The sequence below is a fragment of the Athene noctua genome, chromosome Z (assembly GCF_965140245.1).
Source record: "Athene noctua chromosome Z, bAthNoc1.hap1.1, whole genome shotgun sequence".
NCBI lineage: Eukaryota > Metazoa > Chordata > Aves > Strigiformes > Strigidae > Athene > Athene noctua.
The window spans coordinates 89,730,999-89,752,814 of record NC_134077.1 but is presented as its reverse complement, the minus strand read 5'-3'; the positions used below and the strand labels follow the sequence as shown (position 1 = coordinate 89,752,814).

The 21,816-nt window shown below is 42.7% G+C and overlaps 1 protein-coding gene across 2 annotated transcripts in view; it reads right to left on the bottom strand.

The window, feature by feature from the left end:
• Positions 1 to 12,601: 12,601 nt before the first annotated feature.
• Positions 12,602 to 21,816, bottom strand: part of SLF1 (SMC5/6 complex localization factor 1) — a 38,092-nt gene continuing 28,877 nt past the window's right edge. For both annotated transcript variants that reach the window (XM_074933025.1, XM_074933024.1), the window contains exons 14-18: positions 20,031 to 20,200; positions 19,402 to 19,532; positions 17,315 to 17,407; positions 16,742 to 16,924; positions 12,602 to 14,250 (exon numbers count right to left, since the gene is read on the bottom strand). In XM_074933025.1, coding sequence (XP_074789126.1) covers positions 13,766 to 14,250; positions 16,742 to 16,924; positions 17,315 to 17,407; positions 19,402 to 19,532; positions 20,031 to 20,200 — 1,062 coding nt within the window. In that variant the 3' untranslated portion in view covers positions 12,602 to 13,765. The remainder of the gene's footprint in view (positions 14,251 to 16,741; positions 16,925 to 17,314; positions 17,408 to 19,401; positions 19,533 to 20,030; positions 20,201 to 21,816) is intronic.

Below are 21,816 nucleotides of genomic sequence, written 5' to 3'. Positions count from 1 at the left end.
TCAGCCTGAGGAATAGAAATGTAGCTGAGGGAAGGAATTGCTTTAGTCTCCAGGCCCATTTCTTCTGATCAAGCCATTATCTTGTGCCCGTGAGCAACAGCTCCTCCCGATACAAGTACAACTGCTTGTCGAGCTTGTTACGTGTCCCAGGGCTAGCAACCCTGCGGGGAAGGAAAATATTTTTCATTTTTCTTACCATATTTGTTCAGGAGGCAGCAAAAAAATCTTCCTTTATGTCATAACTGAAAGATAGATGTGCACCAAGCAGGGTGGTTTCTGAGATGTAAATTTTTGCAAGTAATTCATGGCTGGTCCTATAACGTGGTGGAAACACGGCCAGAAAAGAGACTTCCCAGCACCCAGCTCAGCAAAACAAACAATCCTTTTTTCAGTTACCTTTCAGTGAGATGGAGGTAGAGGCTCAGAGCAGGCCTGATTAAAATGGGTCTGTGTCACCTGAGTGAAGCATTCCCCCCACATCAGACTCACAACGCTGCAAGTTAGTTAAACCCCTTTCCTTCTTTCTTCCAGTAATGTCTAGGAATGGTGTGACACGACGAGATATTTGATATTTTTCTTTTTAAAGTTCTGGTACAATGCCATGCACTAAATAAAGATGGGAAGATCCCCAGTCACAGCTCTTGTTCTCTTCCGTGCAGCTGCCCAGTGCTTAACACTCACTACAAATCTGACCACGATTTTGCATGGTTATTCAAAGTGTTTGACTTTTCTTTGCTGCTTTTGACTGGGGATCTCTCTTCATCAGCTGCCCACATAAAAGGCTTTGGGTTTTATTGTGACATAATTAAAAAAAGATCATGTGCAATTACGCAAAAAGTAAACTTTTAGGAATGTGTCTTCATGTCAGAGTAAAGCAGGTCAGGCAATACTGACATTAAAATACTCAAGAAAATATTAATCAGCATTCTTTAATAAAAAGATATACATAAATTATCAACATTTTAGGCTTTCCATTAATCACCTGCTGTAATTTAAGTAAAAGTTGAGTGAGAAAAGCAGTTTTGAGTTTCTTTTGACTTTATTAAAATAAGCAAATATTTATTACTGTATGACTCATAACTAAGGGTTTCAGGATTCTATATTGTGCAACCTGAACCACAAAATTTTTTGACATTTAAATTTAATCCAGTACTAAGGCTGATGAGAAGAAAGGAACATGGTTATACTCTTTGTCCCCTTTGGTAAAGGAATGCAATTTCAAACAGCCAGACGTTAACGTTGGATGCTCCCATCATTCATTGGTGGGAAATTTATCCTGTTCAAAGCATGGCTAAATCTGACTCCATTTGAGCATTAAATTGTTACAGAGAAAAATTATCCAGGAGGACAATGGGTAGTTTGAGATTTACTTCATTTTTTTGCACAATGATAGCTTATGGATTTTTTAAAAATTAAGATCTAAAATCCTTAGTTTGTGAGAAGCAACTCTTCTCTTGATTGGTTACTGTGTTATGAAAAAAGCAGAAAACTTCTAAAGCCTCTTGCAGCAAGAAGTATCCAACTTGATCTGATGACCTGACCTACACTTTCTCACACCTTCCGTGGGCTCTCGATGACACGGAGCTGTGTGTGCGGGGACACGCCGAGGGCAGGGATGTGCCACCCAGAGGGACCTGGGCAGGCTGGGGAGGGGACGGGCAAACCCCATGGAGTTCAACAAGGCCAAGGGCAAGGTCCTGCCACGGGTAGGGCAATCCCCAGCACAAACCCAGGCTGGGCGAGGGGGGGCTGGAGAGCAGCCCCCAGGAGAAGGACTCGGGGGGGGGTCGGGGGGTGGAAACTGCCCGTGAGCCAGCACCGTGCGCTGGCAGCCCAGAAAGGGCCCGTGTGCTGGGCTGCACCCAGAGCAGGGGGGGCACAGGGCCAGGGGGGATTCTCCCCTCTGCTCCGCTCTGTGAGACCCCCCTGCAGGGCTGGGTCCAGCTCTGGGGCACCAACAGCAGAAGGACACGGACCTGCTGGAGCGGGGCCAGAGGAGGCCACGGAGATGCTGGGGGGCTGGAGCCCCCTGTGAGGACAGGCTGGGAGAGTTGGGGGGTTCATCTGGAGGAGAGAAGGCTCCGGGGAGACCTTAGAGCGGCCCCCAGGGCTGAAAGGGGCTGCGGGAAAGGGGGGGGACTCGTCATCAGGGGGAGGGATAGGACAAGGGGGAACGGTTTAAATTGAAAGAGGGCAGATGTAGATGAGCTGTAAGGCAGAAATCCTTCCCTGTGCGGGGGGTGAGGCCCTGGCACAGGCTGCCCAGAGCAGCTGTGGCTGCCCCCTCCCTGGAAGGGTTCAAGGCCAGGCTGGACGGGGCTTTGGGCAACCTGGGCTGGTGGAAGGTGGCCCTGCCCGGGGCAGGGGGTGGCACTGGGTGGGTTTAAGGTCCCTCCCAACCCAAACCAGTCCGTGATTGATGACTGATCGTAGCACAGCTGGCAGAGGCAGCCTGTTTCCTGGTTGGTACGTCACATAAAACCACAAATAACTTGGATTTAAGAGGCAGATGCGCAGTGAGTGGCATTGCAAGATTTCTGTAGGAACCATACCAGGTCTTTGAGAACAAGTGTCTTTTGACTGGCAGAAGGAGGAGAAGTCTTAAAAACTTGCAAGGTTTAGGTTCGGAGCCGATCTGAGAGCATCCTACCACCCAACCCCCACCACTGAAATATTAACACGAGGTCAGGCAGACGAGCAGGAGACATCAAAGCTTCCACATTTTCCCCTTATCAAAGGAAACATGGATGGGAGAGGCAGCATGGATGGGTAGCAGCTCTTCTGAAAGGAAGGCCGTGTTTCCATATGGGCTGATAAAATACCTTCAGTTTCTCATTAACTGTAAAAGCTTTTTGGGCTCATCTTCCCACACCAGAAAAACGTCTGACTCTGCTAGCAGAGGCAGGAGGCAGCGGGTGAGAGGGGTGTTTGCTGAGGCCATGAACACTCCGCCACAGCTGACCTCTGCCCTGCAGCCCGGTGTGTTGGCTGCTGGAGGGCGCGTACAGACGCTCGGAGCCGTGATGGTGACAACCACAGCTCGGACAACAGGAAGCCAACCCCGTGTGCGGCACCTGAACGACGGCGCAGTGAGTATGGCTCTTGTCTGAGGGGGAAGAGAGACCTGTTAGAGTTTTATTTTCTGTTTAGTCTGAGTGGACTCAAACCCACACTGCATATTTCCTCAGAGGGTGATGGCCTAGAAATGAAGCTATGCAGATGGGGGGGGGACGACACGACACCTAATTATAATTAATTGAGTATTGATCATCCTGCAGCTGCAGCTCAGTGCAGACGAGGATCCAGGATGGGTTGTACAAGACACAGCAGAGGCAGGAGATGGCCTGCAGCCTCAAGGGTGATGCTCCCAGTGGGTAACAGAAAAACTGGTAAATATTTATGCAATTTTGATGTAGATATGCAGAAACAAGAGGGTGTATGTGCTCCCCTGTGGAAGAAAATAAACAGGTGTCTCCTACACTTGAGAAGATGCTCTGGCCTGTAGATGTTTCTGGGGCAGTTTTGAAAGATAAGCATGGTCCTTGTTCTGCTTTGAAGGGACCTCTCTCCCCCTGTGTCACTCCACAGAAGCCTAGAGGGGACCTGAAATTTTTGCCTTGGTTCTGGCACTTGTTAGCAACTCGATGTGTTCCTCATCTGTTATGTACAGGCCTTTACTTCAGGATGCTGCACGGGGTAAGAAAAACAAAATTTGTGCTTAAATCTATGAAGGGGAAAAATCTGAAATGTCAGCCTGCTTGCCTATTTGTAGTCCGTCACGTGAAGCAGGAGTTTTCCTTCTATCACAGAACCATCTGGGCTGGCAAAGACCTTGAAGATCATCCCCTTGGGCAGCCCACGACACCCCCCCGGGAGACTGCTGTTGCAGAGATGGTGAGGGGTCACTGAAGGTAAACGGGGCACCACCCCGTCAAAGCTTCGTGTCTGAAACTTGTGGCACAATACGCGTCTGAAAGGATCTTTTTCTGGATTTGTGGGAAAACCAAACCAAAACCAAACAACCCCCCACCTGGACTTTAATTTAATAACGGCGGTGAAGTCCCTACAAATACAGCTACGCTAGAGCCTTTGATAACTGTACACATCGTTTAATCTTACCATTTCCCTCCGTGCTTTTTTTGTGTGGAGTTTGCAAAGGCCCATCGGGGAACAGGTAATTCTCCGTGTTCTGTGAACACTCCTGAAATCAGAAGAGCTCGAGACAGAGAAGATACGTTATCGTCAGTCCACATGGCATCCATATGAAGTTCAATCTTCAGTAGTTCAAGAGCCGTCAGAGATAACACGTCCCCCGCGCACAGAGGGTGTGCTTTGAGCTGGTGAAAGTGGTGACTGGGTGACCACCTCGAACTGCCAGACCGTATTTGTTCTCACAGCGGGCATGCACGTATATATTGGGGTAGGGAGTGTAACGTAATTAAAGAAAATTGGAGTTGGAGCATTATTGAGAAGTAGAAAATGTCAAATTTTAAGAATAAATGGGTAAGGCAAACAAGCTGAACTATGGACACTGCAATTCCATGATTTTGTAACACAGATCTCTCCGGATTAGTTCCATTTTTAATTTTTTTTCTTTTAGTTAGCTTTGCCTTCCCTAGATTTTCCAAAGCACCACCGGTTACAGATGAGGTGGTGTGTAGATAGTTACATGTCTTGGCAAAACAACTACTACTTTCAAATACAACAGCAAGGAGATTTAGGTGCGCTGGTAGTTAAACAGGAATGAGATCTGCTTTACACGGCTCTCTTGAAAAACAGTGACATTCACCAAATGTATACATGCTCATTTAGGTAAGACAAGAATTAGATTAATTAGACTTCAGCTGTGTGCAAGTGACAAGCCACAATAGGTAAACTTCCCTGTGTCAGCACTCTTTAACAATTTGTATAAGCTGACTGTTCACTCTTCCACTGTTTTATTTTCACTTCTCCTACATTCAAGATTAATGACAATTTTCCAGCATCAATAAGATAGCTCTCCTGAAAGATTAATGAAACTTGCATTGAAAGAACCCTGAAGCTGGATCTCAGTTTCTTTCCAGCCAGCAGTCTCTTCGAATGTGGGCTCTAAGAGTAAATTCTGATGTTGTTAAAAACCAACAAAATAGTCTAATTTCCTTTTTTTTTTTTAATGTATATTGTCATCAGCTTGAGGTGGATAGACATATTGTTTCTTAATATTTATTATTATTTTTGGAGCAATTTAATCATGGTTGCCAAACACCCGGTTCACAGATGCTTGTGTAGTGTTACTGGAGCTCTGCACCTTTACTGTTTCATCTCTTCTGCATGGTGTTCCCTGCCTGTCTGCGAGACAAAGTCTGCTAAATAGTCGTCAGCTCATCCTCATCCTTTTTTTTTTTTTTTAAAAAAAAGGCATTTTGCGTCTACTCAACTGCCTAAAATATGCTGCTATAATAGTATCTACTGATATCCCGACTTAAAGCGACTTCTTAGACAACCAAAATCCATTTTATTTTTTTCACAAAGATTACAAGTTTGGTTGATAAATTAGGTGTATGTTCACTATTTTAATCTCAACATGAGAGCAGAGATTAGTATTTTGCAGAGTGTAATTTTTCGAGCTGTTTTACCAAAGAAGCATCGTTTCATATCCTGGTAAATATGATGATAAATTTATGAACTCGTAAGGATGTTTGTATGTTACAGTTTGATGGTTGTAATTCTTTAATGTGCATTTAACAGATTAAAAAAGGAGTTATCGGACAGATTCTAAACAGTATGTGTTTGGGAATAATCACTGAGCATGAAATGTTTCTCGTGGTGTTCCTCTGGGACTGGCACTCAGACCGGCATGCTTCACCCGCAGAGTAAATACACAGACGATCGTATTTATATTTGCAGGTGGCACGGGAGGTGGTGAAATGACCCCTCACGCAGATTGGTCTGACTCAGTCACTACGTTGGAGCCCTGTTAAGAAGAGAAGTGTCGTAATGCAGCCAGTGCGAGCCAAATGTAAGACCACAGGATGAAGGCCGGATTTACCTGGCAATAAATCGGAGATGGATTTCTCTGATTTTCTAGGCACGCTTGACCCCGTGGTGTGGTGCTAAGGCAAAGAGGCTCAGTGTGGCCCTTGAATGTGTAGGCAAAGGGGCGGTCTGCCACGGAATCGTGGAGTCATTTAGGTTAGAAGGGACATTTAAGCGTCCAACCATTAACCCAACACCACTAAACCCTGTCCCCCCTAGTTTTTAAACACCCCCAGGGTTGGTGACTCCACCACTCCCCTGGGCAGCCTGTTCCAACGCCTGACAACCCTTTCAGTGAAAACATTTTTCCTAATATTCTATCTGAACCTTCCCTGAGGCAACTTGAGGCTGTTTTGTCCTGTCACTTGTTACCTGGGAGAAGAGACTCATCCCCCCTCTCTGCCCCCTCCTGGCAGGGAGTTGCAGAGGGCCAGGAGGTCTCCCCTCAGCCTCCTCTGCTCCAGACTGAACCCCCCCAGTTCCCCCAGCCGCTCCCCAGCAGACCTGTGCTCCAGACCCTGCCCCAGCTCCGTTGCCCTTCTCTGGCCACGCTCGAGTCATTCAATGGCCTTTTTGGGGTGAGGGGCCCAAAACTGAACCCAGGAATGGAGGTGAGGGTGGGGGGACGAGGCAGGGTTTGATACTAACGCTGCGCAGAGATGTGTGACACTGCCCTTCTGCAATGCCGCAACGTGGCATCAGTCTGGTTTGTAAATGGTACAGAAAAGAACTTCAGGACTGTTTAGGAAGTTTAAAGGGAGGTCAGGCTCTGAGGTTTGAAACTCCTCTCTGGTGTAACAAATTTTAAGTGGTTATTGAAGCCATAAGAATATTTAAGTTTTATAGGCCAACCTTTGCTCCTAAACAAAAATAAAACAGATCAACAGCAAAACTCCCGAGCCCACACTCCTAGCAGACTGGCAGGAGGGATTTGTTTCCCAACAAGCGCGACCATTTCAACATCAAAGAAACACTCCACAAAATATCTTTCAAATGCCACCAAGACTTTTTAACGTAAACTAGTGTTCATATGGTAGTAGTGTGAAAAAAAAAAAAAAGAACACACGTCAGAGAAAATGTAACAGTGAAATTTGACTTAATGCAACTTTTGGGGAACTTTCGAAGCTTGACCAGCATCTTTGCATTCCCGACTTCGTATCCCCATGTGCTCCACCTTCTATTTTTCTGCTACCAGCTATCGTGCCGCTGACCCGCTGAAGGTGAAGGACAGCAAAGAACTTTTTAAAGGCCCTGGAAGATAGGATTGACTGAAGATGAAGACGTACCTTCGTGCCTGCGAAGCATGTCAGTGAACCGTGGGCACAGAGAGAAAAAGGGGGTGTGTGGGGTGGTTGGCTGATTTTGTTTGTTCTTTTAACTAAGCCAGTAAGTGGGAGATACCACACACATCAAGAGGAATTTTAAAAAGCAGACAGTTTAATCACTTAATAGATCTCGCTTTATTGCAATCATGGTTTAACAGGAGAGTTTTGCCATTCTGAAAGAGAACAGGTACCATCTAATAAGTTAGATGAAGTACATTAATTTTATGTTAAATACAACTGAGATATACTTAAGGTTCCTTTAAGGATACGGAGTTTGCAAACTTGAGCATATATAAAACTGAATATGTATAAAACTGAACTCTGTTAGAAGCATAACTGGGAAATAGCAGGAAAATTTTCCATATCTGATCCTTAAACTGAGAACAAAATTGTGTCACCATATAATTAAAGACTGACAATGCACACAGACAATATTTAAGTTGGGGCTACATGTGGAATATTAATTCAGACATTTGCTAACTTTTGAATGCTTCGTTTTGCAATGTTAATAATGTTCATTTAGCGTATGTTATCTACTTTTCTTTACAGTATCTTGGAAGGATGTACTTAAATTAGTTTAAATAGGTAAGTAGGACTTAGAGTGCTTTTTTTTCCTGTCTAAATGACAAAATAGCAAATAATTGAGATGATGTCTTGGATATATAAACAGAATCACTCTCTTTATTAGACCAAAATAACCCTTTTCCTGCTTTCATTTCAGTCACTAATGTGTTATATTGGGAGATATGAATATTCCAAAGCATTTGCTTTTCCAGATCCACCACAATTCTTTTTTCTGTGATTCTCCAAGTCCCAATTACTTCAAATTCCCATTTATGATCAAATTCATGACTAAAGAAAGTGTTAATATTGCCAACTTAAATGCGTGGTTTGCCTTCTTTATAAAGTATGTGTGTAGCGTTTCTTTCATCACGTCCTGCAACAGGGAATACGAATGTTTATTAGTCCATTTTGTATATACGACAAAGGGGTTTTTTTTGTTGTTGCTTTCTTACTAGAGAAAAATAAACCCTGTGCAAACAGAAGCAAATCCAATAGGTGCTGACCCTTCATTCTACTCGAGCAGACTGCTCTGCGTCATGTGTAAAAATAATAATTGGTCATTAATAAACACTGAACATTTGTAATGAGGGTCTGGTTCCACGACCAACTCAGCCTGAGCGTCTTCAGTGGATTGCTGTGAGATCATCTATCTCAGCTGCAGAAAGGCTAAATGGAAGTTTTAATGTGCTACAAGCCAGCTGCATCAGTGTAACTTATTCCCTCTAGTCAAGCAACATCAATTTCAGAAGCAGCTATTATCCACACCCTTTCTTTTAGGGTTCTTTCTTTAATATTATAAATTGCTATTGCAGAAGAATTGGAATTGGAAACGTTGCTAATTAGTACCTACCTTCCTTCTGAAGGCTAAGATATTAAATTGCTCCTGATCTATTACTGAATTTGTTAGAAAAAAAAAAAAAATCAGGTATCCTCATTTTAAAGCAGCGCTCCCTTCCCCTCCTGTGGCAGGTCCCCCTGTCCTGATCCAATGTTGGGGGAGGTTTTCGATACGATCCCAAGAGTGAGATTAAGACACAAACGAGGTCAAATGCCGTACAACCAGAATAGGTTTTTATTATTAAAAAAGTGAAGAGGGGCAGCGATAGGACAGAATAGAATGAAAAGGGAGAAATGAAGCAAGGATGCGGGATAGGGCTGCAAGAATAGTCAACACCATGGATCCAGCGGTGTCCTGTTGGTCTTCAGCCTTCAGTTCTTTGGTGGTGGGTGCACACGGGTCTGGCTTTGATGGCAGATGCACACAGAGCAAGATTTTCTGCTGCCTTTTTAAGTTCATCGTACCAGCCGATCAGCAGATCTGCTCGCCTTTAGTTTTTTTTTCCTCTGGTCCAACAGGTTTTGTTGCATCTGGCTTCAGGACTCTGCAACATTTGCCTCTTGTCAGTTCATTAGCAAATGCATGCGTGGGGTCTGCCCTACACAACAGAGCCATAAACAGCTCCAGGATGGGGCCAGCTCAGTCCATGTCTGCCCCTTTGAGGCTTATGTAAAGAGTCCACAACTGAAGAGAAGCAGAGAGTGCATCCTCCAGCTTTTCTTGGAGGTTTGCACAGACACAAGCTTTGAGAGAGTCATAAGACATTTCAGACACACACACACACACACCCCCCCAGTGAAAATTTGGCTTCTTGGCTGCTGAAGTGTAGCTGCTCCTGACGGCCTTTGCTCCCAGGATGGCAGTTGGGCCCTTTGGCCAAAGGGAGCAGCTATTGAGTCCAGGTCAGGTTGGTCCTGGGTGTCAATGGAGTCCCCTGGGGGAGATATTTGGAGCTCGTTCCCTGGAGCAGCAGCTGCGGTCGAGGACTCTCTCCTGGGGTCAGGACGCTGCCCAAGGAAACTCCTCAAGGTGCCTTGGGTCTGGACGCTGCCCTGAGCAGGTCCTGGAGGTTGAAAGCCCTCACTTGTCAGGTGAATGAGAAAGCGGTTTGGGTTGTCCTTAAACCCTGGGGAGTGGGGATTTGTTCTGCGTTTTGGGTTGCCATTAAACCCTAGGAAGTTGTTCTGTTCTCCTCTCACAGACATTCGAACCTGTAATTAGTGGAGGGCTAGTTAATTGTGTTGACAATAAATTTTTAATTTTTGGTGGTTGTTTATCTGAGAGCCTCCATAACAAATGGGTGTGGTCGGCAGGGTGTTGATGGAGGAGTTTCTACAGAAGTCTGGTTGTGTCCCTTCTCCCCCAGATGTACAACAGGCGAAGGAGAAGTGGTTTGATCCGGTGGCAGTTGTGAGGAAGCTGGAACAAAGCCGGGGGAGTTGGTGGAATGGCAGACGCGGAGGACAAATGTGCACCATTTTAGGTGCGTGCTTGATTCAGGGGCAGGATTATTTTGTCGTAGTGGAGAAAGAGAAGTTAGAGAAGCAGTTGGAAATTGTTTGAAGACGTTTGTCAGGCTGCCCAGGGAGGGGGGAGTCCCCATCCCTGGGGGGGTTTCAGGGCCGTTGGGATGAGCTGTGGGGGATGTGGGGTAGGGGAGAGCTTTGTAGAGTCGGGCTGAGGGTTGGACTCGATGACCCCGAGGGGCTTTTGCATCCTGAATTGTTCTGGGATTCTGTGACAGAATTGATACAAGAAAGAGAGAGAATGAGGTGGTTATTAGAAAAAAAAATTGAAATTATGTTGGGAAAAAAAAAAAATGTTGGATCCCAGCCCCCTTAGAGTTATCATTAGAGGGCTCCCGGGTGCCTTAAAGATCCACGTCCAGCCCCTCAGAGAAAGGGTGCAAAGAGCCGTTGAATGTGACCACCCCCTCCCTGCCCCTCGTGTGCAGGTGTTAACATGGGCAAAAGTGTGAGAGATGGGCTGGACTGACCCGGGGTAGGGGCTAAGATAAAAGCCAGATTTGGCAAGTCGGTTGTAAACTGTCCCCTGAGCAGCTCCCTCGTAGAGAGTTTACACCGCCCTGGGGTGAGGTCGGTTCGATGGTTGGGGCAGGAATCCTCTTTAGCGGGAGGCGTGGGCACTGGGGGTACCCGGGCGATAGTCCGTGGGCAGCCTCCTGGTCACATCTCGAAGCTGGTGCAGTTGCTGGAGGGGAGAACTGGGGAACAAAGGGAAAATACCAGGGCTTGATGTTCTGACAGGTAAACAGTGGTATTTACCAGATGGCGGAGTGTGGAGCTGTGGAGTTAGGGGGACAGAAGTGTCTCTTGGTACCCACTGCCAACTGCTGCCAAACAGTATTTTTGAGGTGACTCTGAAAAAAGATCATGAATTGTACGCATTCCCCTGGTAATTCTGTGGTGTGGCCAGTCCCAAACCTCACAAAAGGCGGCAATTAGCAGTCGATTATGGCTGAATGCCCATCCCACCCGCGGCTGGGCTGGACTGGGCCCTGCGGGAACGGCCCGTCAGCCCCGGGACGGGCTCTGGGGCCTTCCTGTGCAGGAGCCAACAGCGATGGCGTTGCTGCCACGAGGGAAGCCGCCATTTCCATTCGTGTGTCTTGCCCGGGGCCAGCGGCACTCGCCGACAGGGGCTTGCTGGGCTCTGGCTGAAAAGCGCGCGAAAACCACCCCCGAAGAAGGGGTTAACGTGCCTAGAATCCCCCCTCCTGCGGGAGTCGGGCAGTGAGAAACTGCTGAGGAATGCGGAGAGATCATTCCTGCCACCCCCAGAGGCAGAGGAGGGAACGCCCAAATCAATTTGATTGGGGAACAGGGGCCACTTCCCTGCCGGGGTGGCCCAGGAGTGGGCACACAAGGAGTACAGGGGGTTTGAACCCCCCATCCTGTCCTCAGGCTAACGGGAAGCCTTAGGGAAAGGTGGAAAATCTCACCCTATTAGTGCCTGATGGATAATTTTTAACTTGATGCCCGGGTTCTGATCCAAGGCCTAGTTCTGTTTTTTGTTAGGATCTTCAAAGAACAGATGACTTTGGCATCCTGACTGGCAATGGGGATGGTGATTCCTACAGACAATCCAGACTCGGATGGCAACGTGGTGGCGAATGAACCTTGTGAAATGGGCAGCGCTCAGAAGATTGGGATTGAACTTGGTGGTGTTAATGGCACTTTAGGTCAACAAATGAAGAAAGTGGCAAGAGACTTGAGACAGTTGTTGCTATATTAAGTATTAATTAGTTAATTGGACATGTTTGAATCTTCCTTGGTAGAATGGTTAACCAGCTTTCTTCCATTTTGATTGTAATACATTATATGATTAGATTTTTTAAGATTGGATTGTATAACCATCTAGGGATGACAATCCACAAGGAGTATGGAGACTCACCGGGACCACACTCCCTTTTAACCTTGGAGGCAAGAGGTGACTGCACCACCACTTCAAGGAAACCAGCCGAATCACGGCTGTAGTCACGGGGTAGAGGGGAAGGGATAAACTTCCCTTAGAAGTGTCTCTCACATTCCCAGACCCAAGCCTGGAATGAATTTGGTGCTGGACCTCTACAAAGGCGCAAGGCAGGATTTGTAGTTGTTGCTGTGTAAACCCACAAGGGCTCTCCAAACCACCTGAGTAACAATTCCGCATCCATGACCCCATGCAGCACCACAATGTAGTCTGGCTGCTTTACAAGCCCCGAAACCCGTACAGAACAGCCCGGGATTTTCACTTTTTCTTAATTAATTAAAAGGACCATCTGATAGAATATGTAGCACACAATTCTAAATTAGGTTAGCAGATTAGTTTAGAGGATTTATTATTATGTGTAGTTTGGATGTATTCACAGAATGGAGAACAAAATTCTCATGTTAAATTGGGGTGTAATTTTTAAGGAGATCCATACTTAGTGTCAGAATCTGATGCCCAGTACATACTTAAACTGTCTTGTCTAATCCTTTGTGAATTCCCCTGCCAACATAACTAGATTTGTGCCACTGCTTCCACCCGCATCTTTAGTTGAGGGACTCCCAGGAGTGTTACCAGATCATTTTACACACCACCAGCATAATGGATTTATCAAACCACCGCAAGCCAACACGCACCAGAGCAGAGCCAAGGACGCTGTGAGGGGTGGATTTGGCCCTTCGCAGCAGCATCCCTGTCCCAGGAATTGTCTGAAAGCCCCAGCTGGTGGCACCCACTGGAGTTCTGCAAACCACCCATGTATCCAGGCCGGTCTCCTCGAGGCGGGCACCGCACACACAGACGCGGCCACGAGCGCCACGGTGCTGAGGTGGGAGAAAAAGGCTTTCCACGTGCCTTTGTATGACTGTTTCTAACTAAGACGTGGGACATGCTGGTAGACTGATTCCGTCTATAAATATAGTCTATAATCTACCTATATTCTGGTTGGGGTTTTACACAGTGTAATTAATTTACACAACATAATGTTAATTTTTACAGGACAAGGATAAATAAGAAAAAATAGAAGGTATTTGCTTTTCCATATGTTTTTGTTTAATGACATATTTATACTATCAGTTTTATGAAAGGATATTTACATATGTGGGCACAAGCCTTTCTCTAGGAAAAACTGCTTGCTGTTTTAGTTTTGGGTCACTACCTTTGGAAACCAAAAAGAGAACTATGGCGTAAAGCAGGTAGCAAAGATTTCCAGGATAGAAAATACAAAGTTTAACGTAGTGTAGATGACACAGCACCCTCCTGAGGTGGTCAGGGGCTTCCAGATCTGTCAGACAACTAGAAGGCACTGGTATTGGAAAAATTCTACTTAAAAAATGCACTGAATCAATGCATCTGATTTGGGGTTCTAGCAGAGGGAAGTATCAACAACACAGCAGATACTAACATGAGGACTTGTGTAGGGCTGTGAAATTCGTACTCTTTGGTTGCTGGAAAAAACGTTATCCCAATACCAAGGGTTAACAGCCAAGATTCAAACAATGCAGCTTGTTTGGAAGGTAACTGTTACAAAGACTTAAGTAAAGAGCTGATACGCCTCTACCATAGTATTCAGAGTTGCTAATAAAGCCTTCATCTGTTCTCCAGGGAAAAAACCTATGTTTGCAGATATTTCTGGAAGAAACTGTGGTAGCTTTTGAAAAGTTTCAAGCTCTCTAAAATATGTACCTACTAACCAATCTGCAGAAAATGCATTTTTCATCTTACAGTTATCACGTGCCATTACTGAAAGTACATTTGAACAAGCTACTTCTCCGAGAGTTAAAGTAAAGGGTGAAGACAGATTGTAAACTGAACAAAAATTCAGCAGCATCTTACTAAATAAAATCAACCACAGTTCTCCCTGCTGACGGAAAAAATCTTCTTCTGTGTGTTCACAGAAGCTTTCAATGCTCTCTTTCAGATGAACAATGTTCAAAAGTTCTTGCTTTACTGCTGCGGACTCAACATAATCCAGTGGCGATTTTCCATGGGAGTCCCTCTGCTGTAGAAGGACTGGTCCTGCAGGGAAAATATAAACATTAATAATAACAGCACATTCAATTTGGCAGTCGAGCAAGATTTTGGTTTGCTTTTTGCCAGAAGCCAGGCGTCTGTTTAAGTTCCTTTTTGTACTAAGTTGTGTTGATGTAACTGATGAGTTACACATTTGCGGTGCAATCTAGAACATGCAGACAGACCCTGTATCAGTTCCTTTATGATACTGTCTTAATTTTCTTCCCAGTTTTCCTAGGTTGAAAGCCAATTATTATATAGACATGGGAAGTAATTCAAATACTGCCTATCCTAAAGTTTCAAGTGACAATACAAAGAGTATGTAAAAATGTAATGTTATTACTGCTGTAAAATTCTACTACGTATTTTATAAACCAGGTTCTTTGCTGACACTGACTCCAGATTAAAGGCACACTACTATGACGGTCTTTATTTAACTCTTCTGGATGGTGTGACCAACCTTGTCCCGGACTATGTGGCAAGGTGAACCACTGAGGTAGGACTTCTAGTCTCCCCCAACAGCTGAATTTCAAAATTTGATCTTAACAGGCTCCTGAAACGCAAAAGTAACTAATAAATAGGTTTAAAGTAAGTAAATGGGACATGTTTTACTGGTTCTGATGATACTACATTCTCTTGGTATTTCTCATTTATTAGTACAATGGAGTTATTAATATTTAGACAGTTTACAGGCACCTTAATAAGTTTAAGACCTGCCACAACAGTAAGAAAAAATGAAGGCAGTTAACACATCGCAGGTGGTGTTTTGAATGCATCAGGAAACTTCTTACGTAAATTCGGGTTAGAATGCTGAAGTAATGATGCCATTTTAAGTTGAATACATTTTCAGAAATATATTTTAATTACAAAAGGTAATTCACCACATTACATATCCATACTAGAGGTTTTCACTCTGCTGTGACTAAAGCTGTGTTGCTTTACTCCATCACTGATTATGCAATATAATTAAATTTTGCAAGCTGAAGGTTTTCTAGAGAGGGAAAAGTGAAAAAAGTTTTTGCGGAGATGTGTTGGAAATTATTGAGCTGAGTAAATCCACACTGAACGGGTAGCATGCTTCCTACCATGGTCTTGTCAGCTGTTTGACAGGCCAAAACCCAGAGTGTGACAAAGGCAAAGATAAGGGTACACGCAGCCTTATAGTTGCCAGAAAACCTTGATGAATGCAAGTGCAAGTAGAGCTCTTCCCCTAGGACAAGAGGATCATCCACTACCTATTCTTCACAATAGCCCAGGAAAAATGCACATCTGTCAGCGCGATGCCATTTCCAATTGAGGAGCTGGGCTTACTACGATATTGGCTATTGCATCACTTAGAGCGATTGAACTGAGCCCAGGTATTGGCTTGGCATGTCAGATACACGGCTCGGGAGATATATAAAACACCTGGGAGCCACAGAACCGAAGCTCAGCAAACACTGAGGTAGGACTGCAGAGAAACGTATTGATTGCCAGCCGGAGCCTGCACAACAGACACAGAAATAGCCTTTAGGGGGCAGGAGAAGACTGTAAATACAGAGGGTTCTATGCCAAGGATGAAATAAAATTTTGTTTCTCTACCTTAATTAAGTAATAGGCCATCTAAATACAGTGCACTCTTCTGCCTCATGGCTACACGCAGAATGAAAATTTTATTGAAAAAATCTGGACTCGGCATATAGCGTGCAGAAATTAAACTGACACAGTAGGTCGGTGGTAAGGATATCGAAAAGACTCATTTTAGCAAATGAATTAAAAGAAGAGTTGATACCCAAGACCATTCTTTGCAGTTGCTTTTAAAAAAAAACACGCAAAGTTAATTACATTGATACTGTACATTTCAAGACCAGATACAAGTTCTCTGTCACTGAACAAAAAAATATTGTTCAAAACATTTATCATGTGTCTGCCTAAGGGGCAATGTATCTTTTTTTAGAAACTCAGGCATCCCTCCCACTATTATCCCTAAACAGCAGTTATCACGATTACAATATAGATCCCTTTCTTAAACTAATTACCAAGCTAATTGTGTTCTTCAAAGACCATCACATTAATTTCCATAAATGCTGAACAAATTTATGTTGAAATACATGATTATATAGAGATTTACTGATCTATTTTTGCATCGTGGTAAAAATAGATCCAAACAAAAGAAAATCCTTAGCTTTGCTTGGTGACTAGGTAATCTTTATCTTCATTAATGAGTTTGGAGAATATAGTTACAATGCATATGGTGTAAAATGCAGAATAAAAACATTACCATATTGGAAAAAAATGTGAAAATCCTGGTTAATTTCATATTCAGCTGATCAAGATAAGTGTGAAAACAGTATTATTTTTATTGTGACCAAAACAGCTTGGCTTAAAAATGTTTTAAAATAAATATTTCAAAATAACATTGTATTTTAAGCAACCATTAAGAAAAACACCACGAACTTCATATGGGCTCGGAACAGTGGATAATTTCCCTAAACCAGTTTAGCATAAATGCACTCACCCCCACGCTGAAGTAGCAGCTTGCCAATTTCTACATGTCCATTTGACAGTGCATCATGCAAAGGAGTCGCCCCGTCCACTTGAGTGAGCAGGTCTACCTCTGGACAACGTTGCAAAATCTCACGGACACACACTGTGCTGCCATGGTTACAGGCTTCATGCAAAGGCGTCCAGCCATCATAGTCTGAATTATAAATCAAGGGAAGTTTTAAAACAGCAGAAGTAGTACTAAAACGTTAATAATGTAATTCGTCAGACAGCAAAACACTGTATTTTTTAGTATTCGTCAGGGGACAGCGGCAGCTTCTGAATTCAAAACAAGAAATTCTATTCTAAAAACATCTGAAAAAAACTAAATAGCATTTTCAAAAAATCCATAGGAAACGTGATTTTAGAACACACTTTAGTTACGAATTAACCCTTCCTCAATGTTTGCTATAAAGTCCTCATTTTGTGTTGTTTAAAATGATACAGCTTTCATAGCATAAATACAAACTTTATTGCCAAACAGGTATTAATACAGTTCTTTATCTGGCTTAAATTCTTAGTTCTGTAGAGAAAATGAGTAACTTACCTTTAGCATTAATGTCTGTTCCAGGGATAGAGAGAAGCTGAATCAATCTCTCCACTTTGTTACTTATGCAAGCTTTATGCAGGGCTGTCTCTCCTACCATAAAAAATTAATAGATTACACTAGACTAGGCAAGATAGCAACTAAAGAAAATAATCAAAGTGCCTGGAACTAGGAGACCTGGCTATACGCCAGAAAATTCAATAATGAGTAAGATTTTCCTTTATCCTGTTTAACCATCTTTTAAGAAAATTCAAAAAAACCCACAGAGCTTCTGTTCCACCAGAGATCCAGCAATGAAATTGTATTGCAAACGGTTTAACACAGGAATTATCTCCCCCCAGTTCAAGGTTTAAAGCTTCAATCACACTATAAAAGCACCAAGTGATCACAGAACACCAAAAATACTGGGTTTTGAAGCAATAAAACTTTAGAGTGCAGTTGCCCTCCCTTAAATTTATTCATGAACCTACGTTAAAATGTATGGTTCTTTTTACACAGCATTTATAGCTTAATTCAAATGAATGTTTCTGGCTAGGCACGAGTGCCTCTACACACTCAACTATAATTCAGAACTTCAAATCCGTTAACAGATGGTTTGCTGTTTCTCAATAGGCTGTCTGACTTGGCTACAGTAGCAAGGGAGGGGGGAAAGAGAATGAAGGGGTCACAATAATAATAATAATAATAATAATAATAATAATAATAATAATAATAATAATAATAATAATATCATCCTCTGGAAACAAAAAATCCCAAGCCTTAGTGTCGTGTAAAGCTGAAGTAAGTGTGAAAAATTGAACAGCAAGCAACTGAGAACTGCTGCTTATACGTAAAGACACCATTAGTTTCTGCATGATAGAAACTTCAGACCCATTCTAAACACGGGTTTGCTTTCACTAAATGATTAGGTCTGAACAAGAGCCAGAGGAAAATCTTGATGCCAGGTGAAAGATGATGCAACAAACATCTTAGAAATGAAAAATATCTCAGGCTAAATCTCTCAGCCTTTGCGATAAGATTTACATGGTATATTTTGTTATATTAATACCTTCACTATGTAAATCTGTCAGCTCCATACTCATTCTTTCAACAGAAGATACTACTTACAATTTTGGCAGGGGAAGAATAGAAAAAAAGCAATTTTTTTCTCCCCCTAGTCCTTCAGCTCTTTCCTTTGTAGAAGTCAGCATGTAATAATTCACATCAATTTTACTTGCAAAAGCAATAAAGAGAAAGGGAACCAATTTTAAAAATGCATGGTCTGGCTCTGTTACTGAAGCTCTCTTAAATCCCAAAAGACGGTGAGGTTTTTTTTGTCCTTCAGTGTTTGTGATACAATTCTGGTTTTAATTTTTTGAACAATCCCAGCTTGCTTTTGCAGTTTTTTCTAAGCTTTCTCCAGGGTGTCATGCTAATATAGTTGTGTTTTAAGTGACATAGGTAAATTTCTGATGATGAAGATGACAAAAAGTAGTTCCAGCAAGTAACTCTCTTCAGGTAAAGGCTCATCTAAAGTACGATTTATTAAATTTGTGTAATAAGTAGGAACTGAATGAATTACTGAAGTGCTGCTTTATTCCTTAGGTACTTGGGTTCCAGTATAGCTAAGACAAAAGCCAAATGCCTTTCATAGTCTGGGCTGAATGCCTGGAAGAAAACAGTCCATATGCTTAACACAGCTATGTAACATAGCATACTCCTCAGTCTTTGTTCACAAAATGTCTAGGACTGAAAGAGATGAAGACTGAATTATACTTTCAAATCAGAAGACGTTGATCCTACCAAGCACAGGTTGAGGTGGATTAGCAAAGTAAGGCAGGCAAGACTGGAATGAGCTCACACAAGCTGTACACTGTATTTAATATCTGGGAGGGGGAGGGGAATGAAGAAGGCAGCTTTATTCCACCATATATACAATTCTTCCTTTTAAATAGGCATTGGAAAAAGAAACACGAACCATAAGAAAATAATTCTTGGGCATAAGCCCATCATTTTAGTTCAGCATTCATCAGGACAAGATTTTTAAACCTGACACTGTAGATTCTAACCATATAGAGTTCTTAACATAAATTAGATACATAGAATACCTTTAACACTTCTCCTGCAAAAATGTGTGTCTTCAGGCAAAAGGTAGCAATTCTCTTTGCCACATGCAGCCTCAACTTTTGGTTTTGGTCTAAGCTTCATGAATGAAGAGCGCTTATTAAAGCTTAAGTCACTGAAAAGAGAGCAAAGGTGACACATCTGAAATCACGATTTCGTATTTTAAGATAATGAATATGTACTTAATGCTTTTAAATGTGTATATACAGCATACTTAGATCTATCCATTTCAGAGGTATTTCTGAAATGTCTTAATTACATAATTTCTATGTCATTTAATTATAACTGTATTTAAAACAGTAATAAAATTAAATTACCCACAATTAAACTTTCTTTAAAGGTAATTCTATGAATGGTTCAACTTCTCTAAGTACCCTTTAAATCTAATACTGGGAAAATATAACTGCATCAGCCTGCATATACACTGAGAGGGAGGATGGGGAGAAAGGGGGAACCCCAGCCCAGAGGTGTTACAGGTTTACAGCGGAGCCTTCTGTCAGCTGCAGTAATTTGCAGACAACAAAACGGGTCATATAAAGTTCAAGAAATGTGTTGGGTCAGAAGCTGTCCCCCAAAGCAGAATAAAACTGGTGATGTTATAGGTATTACTTACGGTAGATCAGGCAGCACTTTGACTTGGTTCTGCTCATTGCCATTTGGCATCTGTAATATACTTTGAGACTCAGGGCACGGCCATTGCCCTATTTTCTTTTCCGTTGCTTTGTCTATCTTTCTTGTCTCATGCATCCCTACCTCTCGCAAAGCGGATGAATAGGAACAGACCTGTTGCAAAAGGAACATTTTCAATGACTTTGTATACAGTAAATTAAAATGCAGTCATTTTCTTCTGTTGCACTTCATGCAAAGCAGTCATCCACCACCCCCAGCTTGCTGTATCTAAGTTTTTAAAAATATGATCCTTAAATGACTTCATATATAGATTGTTTAAAGTTGTCTTCTGCAATCTTTTTTTTATGTTCTTGTAATTCACTCTTTATGATGGCCTCAGAGGTGAGCGGATTGTGTCTGAGCCAGAAAGTGGGAGATTCTAGACCTCTCTCTTGGGTTTTTGGTAGCTGAGAAAATTTTGATCCCTTTAGCTGGACATAAAACTGAAGTAAAGCTAACTGATTCTCAGGCCCTTAATGAAAGTATTTAAAGGCTTCCTGTTCCCAACCCAGAGAGCAATTTGGTAAAGAAGTACTCACCCTCCTCCTTCATCTCTTCTAAGATGATGTGTTGCATTAAGCCTTTGCGCCTTGCGAAGGCAATAAGCTAGTTATCTCTTAGGTGCTCTCTCATTATCAGGGTGGGTTTGGATGTTGTAGGTATTTTGGCTTCTTTTGAGTAACACAGACCTTCTAACCCACCTATACTGCTCATTTTAAAAAGTCATATAAGTTTCTGCAGTTTGGCAGAAGCATAGGCAAAAGCCCAGTGAGGGGACTCATTCAGTGGTTACACAATGATTGTATCTGAAGAAAGATATTAAAGAAGGCTGTGAGTATCTAGCAGATACCAATGTAGATTCTGCAGGCAACATGCAATGGGTGAGGGAAACCTTACTTGCAACCTCCACTGTGCATTTACCACCAGAGAGTAGGAGATCACTATTTGAACCCATAGAACAGCCTAGCTGATAAGATGCTGCATGAAAAGAGCAGGCAAAACTGGGTGATAGTTAATATTTATTGTACGGAACGAGAAAGGAGGCACAGTAATGTTAAGGAAAGCCACAAAAAGCACATGAACTTGTTTCAAGCACTACAAAAATTTACATTTAAGTAGTTGCAGAGAGTGATCAGTAGTCATGGCAATACTAAAAATAGCAATTGCTGCTGCATGTGTGTTGGCAACATACATTAAATATTAGATATATAGTTGGTTTACTTTTAAAATTCTGACAGTCTTTTGTTCGAGCCCTGTTTAAACACGATGTATTAATAAACAATGATCTCTGTTCACAACAAACTCCTGTAAAATTCAGGAAAACTTATGTATGGAAAATGTATAAAGGTGTAAATTTGTTTTCCTTCAACTCTACCTGTAGAATTTTAGGACATACAGAAACAGTTATGGATTCTATATTCTATATTCTGTCTAGTCGCTGGTGTTAAGATTACTGAAATGAGGCTCTAAGCTAGGGCACGTCATTACTGTGAGATCTCCCTGATTTGCCTGCATCCTGCCAGCAGCCGTGGTTTTGAGAATTTCTTTCACAGCTTTCATCATGTATTTCCTCACCAACTATCACAAATTGCGATCTGAAGGCAGGAAAAGGTTTGCAAGTAGGGGAAAGTTTTTAAGAAGAGAAATTCACAGGAATAGAGTGTGGTCCAAAATCATAAAATCTTGTATATAACAAATGCTTGGGCCCAGTAGAATAATAGACTGTCACC